The sequence below is a fragment of the Gossypium hirsutum genome, chromosome D13 (assembly GCF_007990345.1).
Source record: "Gossypium hirsutum isolate 1008001.06 chromosome D13, Gossypium_hirsutum_v2.1, whole genome shotgun sequence".
In the NCBI taxonomy this organism is placed as follows: Eukaryota; Viridiplantae; Streptophyta; class Magnoliopsida; order Malvales; family Malvaceae; genus Gossypium; species Gossypium hirsutum.
In genome coordinates, this window is record NC_053449.1 from 35,609,432 (window position 1) to 35,620,766 (window position 11,335).

General features: G+C 35.4%; 1 protein-coding gene and 1 pseudogene across 1 annotated transcript; one reads left to right on the forward strand and one right to left on the reverse strand.

The window, feature by feature from the left end:
* Positions 1–311: 311 nt before the first annotated feature.
* On the reverse strand, positions 312–2,981 carry LOC121224957 (benzyl alcohol O-benzoyltransferase-like). The gene is made up of 2 exons (XM_041108612.1): positions 2,940–2,981; positions 312–1,420 (listed from the first exon to the last, which is right to left on the reverse strand). The coding sequence occupies exons 1-2, from the start codon at positions 2,979–2,981 to the stop codon at positions 524–526; spliced, it is 939 nt and encodes a 312-aa protein (XP_040964546.1). The 3' UTR covers positions 312–523.
* A 289-nt stretch (positions 2,982–3,270) lies between these two features.
* Positions 3,271–4,970, forward strand: LOC107949899 (60S ribosomal protein L14-2-like; annotated as a pseudogene).
* The last annotated feature ends 6,365 nt before the right edge of the window (positions 4,971–11,335 follow it).

Sequence of the window (11,335 nt, forward strand, 5' to 3'; positions counted from 1 at the left end):
ATGTTTCATGTGTTTCATCTAATCGAATTGTCTAGGTGCTTAATGATAGCACACATCATTATGACCTTTTGCTTAATGATAGTAAACTATATTGGATGGATTTAATAATGAAATAATTGTGGATGTTGCTGCTATAAAACTTAATTGTAGAATAGGGATCAACAAACAAAGCCTATTCTTGTTGTTGTTCGTATTGTTATATTTTACTCAATTAAATTAAACTCCATATCCTTACCCAATAACTAATATTTGTGGCAACAAAAAAATAATTTTATTGCATGTAAATTTTAATCGGTATATTACACACCAAAGAAAAAATTAGAGGATAAAAAATAGAAACACATATAAGTTGATAATACAATTAACCAAGCTAAAAGATCTTCAACTCTACACAATTCAGTGCTTGGCTTACGTAACATGAAATATTCTGATTTTTTTGAGAAATACCAATCATTGCATAATAGGCTTACACATTTATTGTTAGAAATTCAAATTTAATAAAAAAAGGGTTTAGAGTATGTTATTATATATCAGCATGAACCGTTGGTTCATCCTTCAACATGTCTTCTAACTCCTTAACAAAATTTTTCATAGCGGAGGCTGGCAAACAAACTGGAACTATGATTTCATCATCTCCTTTCTTATTCTTGGATGGTATATAAAAGCTTATTAGCTCCCAACAAGTTTCTGGTCCTATAAGGACCGCTTCACCCCATCCAAAATCAATATCTTTGAACTTTGCTCTTGTTAAATCCGACACGATGTAGGATCTCGCCAATTTAATATTTGGTCGACCTCTAGTGACTAATAAATCCATTGTTGATTTCATGTACTCCTCCGTTACCTTTTTCTTGGCTTGTTTCACTAGCTTTAATGCATATTCTAGTGGGTTTTGGGTTAGGTTTCCAATGTTTGATGAAGCCGCAGGGAAGCCAAGTGCATTCCCATAATATCCCAATGGCAAAGGGGGATTGGACTTGAAACGAGCATTAACGATGCAAATAAGGCGAACATCTTCATTTGGATCAAGTTCCAAAGCTTTCGTACGACAGCGCCATAAGCATGCAGATAAGATGTCAAATGTTGAACAACGGAGGTTATGGGGGACAAATCTACGGAGTGATGAAATATGGGATTGTCTAAATAAAAATGAACGACAAACCAAGTTGTCTGCCAGAATAATTGTTCCGTTTTCTGGACTTGAAGTATTGTGAGAGTACTCCTCATGCTGATATGTTATGAGTGGTGCATCTCGAGCACTCAAGAGATGCCTTTCCCAAACTGGTGGCGTTGAGGGAGCAAGTGCACCACGTGCTATCTCTCCTACGGCAGTCATGAATTGGGAGAGGCCAGTTCCATCACCCATTGTGTGGTTAAACCGATGTGCAAAGATGAAGCCACCACATTTCAACCGTGTTACCTACTCAAATATATATAAGCTAGACTATGTCATACTCACGACCTAGGTAAAAATAAAAATGTATTTATAAAAAAAAAGATATGTAAGAAATAAAGGAGGTTTTGCCTTGAAACAAAAAATTGAGGGTTTGGAGATCTTGATTTCTTAAGTTCAAGTACTATCATTTGTAAATTAATTTTAGGTTTAAATTATTTTTTATAAATTTTTTTAAAAAATTATAGAAAGATAAAAACACCCGAGTAATAATATTTATTTTTAATATATAAAATACTTGTTAGTAAATTCTAAATTAAGTTGGTGTGGATTAATTCATGACATTTAATTGGATGCTGTATAGGTACCGATAATTTTACTTGCATAGAGCTTGAAATACTTAAATATTTTAAAAAATAGTTTTTTAATCCTTGATGTGTATTAATTAAAATGCATGGAGAAAATTTTAGAAAGTTTAAGAAAATGTATAGAGAACTTTTTTTTACAATCTGTTTTGAAAACAGTTTATTTTTATTATTATTGGCAAAGTCATATTTCAATTTTTAATTTTAAAAATTTTACTATATTTTTTAACATTTTAAATTAAAATTTTATTATATGATTGCAAACATATTTTAAAAAGCAAGTAAACCTTGTGAATTTCTTAAGTTCAAAAAAGTTTAATTGTGCTTTAGTTAAATATTGATTTTATATTATTTGAACTAATTACTTATTATTTTACCATCGATTGTTTCGTTTATTTCATTTTTATTACTTTTAAAATAATAATTTGTTTTATAAATTATTTTAAAAAATTAAACAGGTCCTCATATAATTAGTAAAAATATATATATTTTTATATTATAAAACCATATTATTTAGTGAATTAAAAAATAAACACGTAAAACTATTTGCAACACACGTAATATTGGAAATATATTTATTAACATGTTTTAGAACAATTTTAAAACTTAATTTTAAAAATATATTTACCTACATATTTTATAATATAAGTAATGTTAAAAAGTTTAAAGAGTTTTATAACAACATTTTTATAAATAGATTAAAAATCACATTTTAAAATTTTTAAAATAATATAAATTTTAAATTTCATAATTTATAATCATTAAATTAATTTTTTTGTTAAATAGTATTTAGATAATGTTTTATAATTCTTAAAAGCATTGAATTTATAGTTGTTTTAATTATTGTTTCACTTACACCATGTTTGGTTGGGTGTATTGGCATAGCCAATACACCCCTAATCGGTGGGTCCCGCTTAATCCCTCTCTAATACTTTGTTTGGTTCAGTGTATTGCTATTACAGGTCTAATACACTACTGATCTAATCCCCAAAATCTACCGTTTTCTAATCCCTTCCTTGAGCTCAGATTAGGTGCTGCTTCAATTTTGGTCCCTGTTTTACCCTCCCGATTCATGCTTCTGTTTTACCCAAAATCCACGTTCTGTTTTTTCCTTCTACCTTTCTTCTCCACTCTCCTCACCGTCTTCTCCTCTAACATCCAGTGTGTTCTGCTCCTCTAACATCCAGTGTGTTCTGCTCCTCTAACATCCTCTGGCATACCATTTGTGAGTGTGTTCTTCTTATCGAGATTTTTTTTCCCTTTTAGTGTGTTTTCATAGTTCTTTATTTGGTCTGTGAATGAAAAGGATGAAAATTTCTGGGTTTTTGATGCTTGGTAATTTAGGAAGCCTTTATTATAAACTTTTTGAGATATTTTTTTCTATTTATTTGAAGTTCAATGATTTGGATATTGGAACATATATTGTTTTTTCATCTAACTTTCTCAAATCCCAAACAAAAGACCCTTGGAAAAAAAAGGGTTCTTTTTAGATTTTGAAATAAAGGCAGAAAAATGGTGAACTGGGAGCTAAACAGTTGCTGCAATAATGGCCAAGTTACCTTTCTGGTTACAATTGGTGTCTTCACTGTTGTCATTCTTATTGTAAGCTTCTTTCTTGAATTTTTGTTTCTCTTGTTTATAACAAAGATCATCTTTTTCTCTGCTATGCTTTTGGTTGTTGTAAGGAAACAATATAAACACGGTAAAAACAATGGGGTAATTTTGGTAAGAGCTCCCTGGTTATGTTTGTTTGAAGGATGAATATCTACGGTTTAGTTGACTAAGCCATGATTGTTAGTTTTAGTTTAAAATTTAATAAGTTTCTTGTTTTGGAGAAACCATCGAATTGATGGTAATTTGAATTACGAAATAGATTAAGAGTTTAAATAGTTTCTTGGTTTGCACGTTGAAGGAAATTGGGTTCTTTTCTGGGAGCATTTGTGATTTACTTTTGTAATACTTGTTGTAAATCTGTTCATAAGGAACTCATAAATGCTATGGCATTTACAACAATTTTCATAAGTTGTTCATAAGGATGAGGATGCCAAGGTTTTAGGAGTTTTCTAGGAGGATTCACTGCAGTTGAATTTCTGTTAAAAGATACAGCATTCTTGAGAATTTTAACTGGTTGCCTCTGTTTGCTTAAATGGATTGACCTAATGTTTCCCCCTGATTGTTGTAGCTATGGAGAACAGTGCTGTTGCTGCCTTTTAAGCTCATTACAGTATTCTTGCATGAAGCAAGTCATGCAATTGCCTGCAAACTTACCTGTGGTCATGTAAGAAATCCCTTTCCTTTATCACATGTCATATGAAGGGTTTAAACATGTCTTTAATGTGACCATTAGATTTTGGCTGCATAATTTTTCTACTAACCCATCTTACTGGTTTTAGTCTTTGGATTATGGTCTGCTCAATTATCAATGTTCCTTTATCAGCCAACTAGTCTAGTTGAAGTCCTATAGGTGTTATTTGGAGATGTGCGTGTAAGAAGTGACTGTATTTTTAATGTGGCAGGCACTTGTTGATGCCCCGGATATGGTAAGAGGCCAAATGAACTTCAAGAGGCTTACATTGACAGATATCACAATTGACATTCCACGTGTTCCCAAGAACAAATGGGTTGATCGAAGCTATGGAGAAGGCTGGTAAGGACAACGATAGCTTTCACCAGCATTTGTAATGTTGTTTCTTGAAGATATGTTTTCTTTCTTATCACTCTTATGTTAACTTGCAGATGTTAAGAACAAATGGGAAAGTAGCTCGTGGGGTAGAAAGTTGATTGTCCAGAAGAGAAGAGCATCTCTCAACGACTTTGATAGGTTCAAGCTTATGTTGTCTAAGATCAAGGTCAGTTTCCGATACACCCCCTATTGTGTCTACCCGTTTTATACCAGAGTTCTTTTCTTGAAAGCACTTCCTCAAAACATCAATCGAAGCTTGACGAGCAGTAATACGGTTTTGCAGAGGTCTGGAGTCATCAAGCAAGAACTTGCTAAGCTGAAAAAGGAGAATGCATCTTGAATTTGATATTGAATCATGGATTTTTGTTAGTTTTTGTCATCAAACATTTTGCAGGTTGTTCTTTTTTGTAATTTTTTCTTTTATTTACAAATGATTAAAAAGATTAAAGATCAGTTGAGAGATCTTTGTTTGCTATATTACATATTTTATAGTGAGTTTAATAGCAGGATATTGCTTTGCTTGCTGCAATTTTTCTTATCAAAATTATGGTATTTATTTATATTCCCTTTATAGCATAATGAAAAATAAGACACTTAAGCTGTTTAAGTTTATAAGCTTCAAAATAAAAAGTTTTGATGTATTGTTTAGACAAACTCGAGCTGCTCAAGCTAGATATCGAGTTAATTATCTTACCTTAATTTATGTGTGTATATACTAAGTTTTGCTGAATAAATATTAACCATTCATTCAGATAATTTTCCTATACATATGTATTTGTGTATATAAAATCATGCATTTATAAAGTAATAAAACACTGTCCAATACAACTAAGCATTTGGTTTAAATGATTGATACATGATCAAAACAAAAAGAATAAGAAACAAACAATGAGTAACAAACAGTTCCATGTTAATTTTAATATTAATTATTTCAAATTATCTTTTATAGTATCATATATTATGATTTGAGTAAATTCATATAAAATATTAATTATTAAGAATTTTATTAAATTATGATTTGAGTAAATTCATATAAGAATATTGATTATTAAGAATTTTATTAAATTATATATTTTAATTATAATATATTTAATAATAATTATGTTAATTTATATTTAATAATAATTATGTTTAAATATGATTAAATTATTTATTATTGATATTAATAATCTTATTAAAACAATAATCATTTACCAAAATAAATTTATGCTAAGGGTATTCTAGTCATTTTAGTTTTTTCCATTATGCTATTACACCTCTATTCCATTCAACCAAACACAAGATTACTATTACGCCTCTATTCCATTACATTCAACCAAACAGTTGATTTGCTATTACACCTCTATTCCAATACATCTCTATTCTAATACACCTCTAATCCAATACACCTCTAATCCAATACAGCGAACCAAACGCACTCTAACATTAATAAAAGGGAGGATCATAATTTTTAAAATTCTTCACGAATTTTAGATATTAAAAATTAAGACCTTAATTAATCAATTCGGTACCAATTTTGGGAGTTACGAGGGTGCTAACCCTTCCTCGTGCGTAACCGACTCCCGAACCTGTTTTCTCAAATTTCGCAGACCAAAATCATTTTCAAGGTGAGCCGATCACACCTTAATAAATGGTCAGTGGCGACTCCAATTTTCGTTTCATTTTTAAGTCGGCTACTAAATTTTTTGTTTTCAAAAAAATGGTTTCGACAGCTTGGCGACTCCACTGGGGACCTCAATTGAGTCAAGCTGTAAAATTGATTGTTTTTGTCTTATTATTGAAAATTGAAAATTTAATTTGAAAAATTACTATCCTCTCATTGCATTTGTGTATGGTATGATTACTGTAAATTGATTTTTATATCTTGGCATCATATTGCATACAGACTGTTTAGTCTTACCCTTTTATGTGAGTGTCAGAAACTAGTCCTTTGTGAGGTTTTCACCTCCGTGCAGGATAGTGGACCGCTTCCGGGATACATCCGTACCTATGTCTTCGAGAGATTTTCATCTCCGTGCAGCCATAGGGAAATGTATTCCCCTGAACTGAACTCGGTCCGTATGAGCCTATAATGGGTGAGGATCGAGTAATCTGCTGGTTCGAGTACCTCAACTTTAGAACCGAACTACATATAGGAAACACTAGGAGTCCACCCTCGATCGTATTGCAGAAACTCTAGCTGTTACCCTGATAGGTGTTTGATTTTTTTTACTTGCTTGAAGTTGTGTTTTTGTATGTTGCACTAACTTATGATGCCTTTTGCTATGTTTGCATGTCATTTCATATTCAAAATAGTGTCGATTCAAGTTCGATTACTAAATTAGAAAGCTTGGCATGGAGAACAGATTTCTTGATAAAGTAGAGGACAATGTTGTTGTCCGTATGTGGTCGGAGAAAACACAATTAGAGAAAGGAGATAGTCTAGCCAGGGGGTACACGTCGGAGTTATGGGACTACACCCGTATCAGTGTAATTCAAAATTGCCTTCAGGAATTAAAGGTAATATGAGATTATTGGGATGACGAAACTAAGCAATTGTTCAACTCTGGTTATGGGGATTTGCCGTATCTACTCGACATGAAGGTAGATTAACATCTGTTTCGGGCCCTCACTCAGTATTGGAACCCCGCATATGGTTGTTTTACCTTTGGAAGGGTTGATTTAGTGCCCACTATAGAGGAATATACAGCTTTGCTTCGTTGCCCGAAGATCCAAGTTGATAAAGTCTACTCTAGAGCCGTTAATGTCCCAACCTTTGTAAAGAAGTTGATGAGCATCACCGGAATGAGTGAGCAGTGGGTCACAAAATGGATCAAGCAGAAGGGGGAAGCAAATGCATCCCTTGGAAAAGCTTGCAAGAGCTGATTTTGGCGCACCCTAGTGCGAGGAAAATGGTCGACGTCTTTGCTCTGAGCATTTATGGGCTAGTAATTTTTCCTAGGGCCCTAGGGCACGTAGATGAGGCGACCTCAGATCTCTTTGACCGACTTGATAAGAGGGTTACGCCAATTCCGATAATTTTGCCAGAAAGCTTCAGGTCACTGAATGCATGTCGAAGGACGGGTGAAGGCAGATTCATCGGATGTGTGCAGCTTCTACTTGCATGGTTCCACAGTCATTTTTGGAAAATTGATAAGGTTTCGTATCGAGTCTTCTCTGAAAATTATTCGCCATTAAAAGAGATAGCAGCCACACCAAGGAGAGATGACATCTCGGAAGAGAAATGGTTGGTCATTCTTTAGAATCTTCATGAGGAGGACATCAAGTGGAGAGCCCCGTAGTTGCTTCCTGATGAGATCTTGTACCGATGTGGTAATTTTGATTGGGTCCCGTTACTTGGAATCTGGGGAGCTGTTGGTTATGCTCCATTGATGGTGCTAAGACAGTACAGGTCAAGGTAGTTTATACCTGCAACCCAAGGCTTAGCTGAGTTCGAATCCTCATATAAAGACAATGGCTATAAAAAGAAGATTCGAGAGATAACCAGTGCATGGGACCAAACTCAACAGATGAAGAGGTTAGCCGTAGGCCCGATGACGACTCCTGAATATAATAAATGGTGGGTTAGAAGAATCAATGATAATATCCCAAGACCAGGTCAAGGAGACAATCCATCGATAGAAGAACATTTGCGAGTTGTTCCCTTTGAATTAGAAATTATAAAGCAAGATTTTGAGAAGAGGAATGCAGAGCTTGAAAAAAATATCAAGCAGTTGAAAGAAGAAAAGATGCACTTGGGATTAGATGTGGATGTTCAAAAGTTAGAGACTGAGAAATTAAGAAAAGGTAAGAACAAAGCTGAGGAAGATCTGGACAGTTTGAAGACAGACTATAAGAAGTTGAGGTTATCAATAAGAACTGCTGGGCTAGGGAAAACTTCAGAACAGTGGTGTCAAGAGATTCGGGAAGAAAAGATCAAGGCTGATGGATGGGAAAAGAAATTCTGAGAGGTTCAGGTGCGAAATGGAGCTTTAGAGAATAGTTTGTCAGAGAACCAAAAGGAAAAATGTGAACTAAAAGGTAGAGTGGCTGAGTTAGAAAGATCTCTTCATCAGTACCAAAGTCGAAATTTCACGATGGAATTGAGAGCGAGCTTAAGCAAGATGAAAGAAATGAAAGAAAGAATAGAAGAGTTGGAATCGGCATTACGAAATTGTGAGATCCGGACTGAGTACCTGGAAACCAACAAAAGTCGTCAGAGGGAGCAACTTCACCACTTTCAGAATCAAGTTGAAAACAGAGATCGTATCATGGGAGAAGCTGTGGTTCAAATTCGAGAGGAAGCTGATCACCTGCAGACTTTGGCAGTACAAGCCGATGCACTGAGCGTAAAGTATGAGCTGGAATCAAGTCGGGGACAAGAATTAGCTTCGTTACTTAGGAAAATTAAAGTTCTGAGCACTAGGGCAAAACCATATATGTAATCTATTTTATGTAAAGAATTTTGTTTTCTAGTACAATTTTCTAAATGAAATTGAATCAGAATTGACGCCTCTTTGCATTCATGCATTCGCATTACATTGCATCATATGCATTAGAGTCCACCGAAAGACCCTAATCGGTTAAAATCATTACAACTAATCTGGAAACCGACAAAAGCTCACCAATTAAGCATCAATATGGTACTCGCTGGAAAACTAAGGAAATGGACCAAAGATTAGAGAAATTGGAGCAAATGCAAAAGGATATGCAAGAACGGTTACAAGTACAAATGCAAGAGCGGCTAGATAAAATCCAAGAAGACATGATGGAAAAATTGATCAAGGCTCAAAAAGATGCGATAGCTGAATTAACCCATCTACTGACGGGGAGAGTAGATAAGGGAAAGGGCCTTATGGCCAATCCTGGAGAAGGTAATGAGGATCCATTGTGTTCTCCGGGTTTTACTCCACCAAATGTATAAACCCAAGCTGAAATATACCCAAGAAGACCGTCTGTCATAATTAGGCCACAACAATTACAAACTGGTGTCACAATCCCCACCATTTTCCAGGGAGGATCGAGTTTAAGCCCGAGAGATAACCCAATTAATCCTATTATTCCCGATTTTGATGAAACAACTGAAGAAGGAAAGGCGAATGCGGAATTACCAAAACAGTGGGAAGATAGGTATAAATGGTTGGAGGAAAAATTCAAAGCCTTGGAAAGCGCTGATAGTAATCAGGGAATTGACGCTAAGGATCTAAGCTTAGTCCCAGACCTAGTACTTCCTCCCAAATTCAAAATGCCTGAATTTGAAAAATACAATGGAACTAGCTGTCCCGAAGCCCATATTACCATGTTCTGTAGAAGGATGACTGGCTACATTAACAATGATCAGTTGCTAATACACTGCTTCCAAGACAGTTTGGTAGGGGCAGCGTCCAAATTGTACAATCAATTGAGCCGTTCCAAGATTGGTTCATGGAGGGACCTAGCTCAAGCATTCATGAGGCAATATAGTCATGTGACAGATATGGTTCTTGATAGAATCACTTTGCAAAACATGGAAAAGAAGCCAAGCAAAATTTTTAGGCAGTACGTACAGAGGTGGAGGGAGGTTGCAGTCCAGGTTCAGCCACCTCTCTTGGAGAAAGAGATGACAATGCTCTTCATTAACACCTTGAAAGCCCCGTTTATCACACACATGATAGGAAGTGCCACTAAAAGCTTCTCTGACATAGTCATGAATGGTGAAATGATCAAAAATGCTATCAGAAGTGGGAAGATTGATGCAAGAGAAAGTAACCGAAGGTCAACTTCGAAGAAAAAGGAGAATGAGGTGAACAACGTGAGTACATATAACAAAGGTTACTCAAAGTCGATTACGGTGAATCAACCAAGGAAGGTGACAGCCAACCAGCCAGGCTCATCAAGACAAGAATTTAGAACAAGGCAAAGCACTGAGAAGCTCCAGTTCACGCCAATCCCAATGTCGTATAAGGAGCTGTATCAGAGGTTATTCGATGCACATGTTGTTGCCCCTCATTATCTAAAACCCCTACAATCGCCGTACCCTAATTGGTACGATGCGAGCGCGTAGTGCGACTACCATGCGGGGACTATGGGGTATTCCAAAGAAAATTGCATAGCCTTCAAGAAACTGGTTGAAAAGCTGATCGGTTTGGGTGTTGTCAAGTTGGATGATTCGCCCAAAGTAGAAAACCCATTGCCTAATCATAACGAGGTGAACATGATGAGTGGAAACATAGGGAGAAATGTTAAGACAGACGTTGTAGAGGTAATAACCCCTTTGAGATGGGTTTGGAAGGAGATAAAAAAAATGGGGTTAATCATTGCAGATTTAAAAAAGAGTTATGAACAGAAAGGGAACTACTGTGAGTTCCACTATGAGATAGGACACGAGATACAAGAATGTACAGAACTCAAAACTTTGGTTCAAGGCATGATAGATAACAAAGAGATGGAGTTCTATGAAGAAGTTTAAGAGGAAGGAAACATATGCACATCGGAATTAACGATGGTAGTTCCAAAAGCTAATTATCCTGTGGTCATCATTTCGCGACCTAAGAATAGTGAAGTTAGAACATATATAACACCGAAGATCATCATTCAGAAACCGACAACCTTCCCTTACAAAGATAGCAAGAAAGTCCCATGGAACTATGTTTGCAACACAACTATTCCAGGAAAGAAGACTTCAGCTGCTATGGCAGAAGGGGATCAAGGTATAGGCTTTCACACGTGTAGTGGAAAGTGCTACGACTTGATAAGCCCCCGAGCAGAACTGACAAAAGAAGGAGCTTCGACAGAAAAGAAAAAGAGAGAAAAAGCAATCGTGCCTGAACCGTTGATCAATGAGCCAATAAAAGAAGAAGAAGCTAATGAATTCTTAAAATTTCTAAAACACAGTGAGTACAGTGTTGTGGAACAACTGCATAAACAACCGGCGCG

Coding starts and splice junctions, on each gene's coding strand:
- LOC121224957 (XM_041108612.1), bottom strand. CDS start 2,981: ATGGTATGCCAGAGGATGTTAGAGGAGCAGAACACACTGGAT. Junction 1,421..2,939: donor AGGAGCAGAACACACTGGAT/GTTAGAGGAGCA, acceptor ATATTTGAGTAG/GTAACACGGTTGAAATGTGG.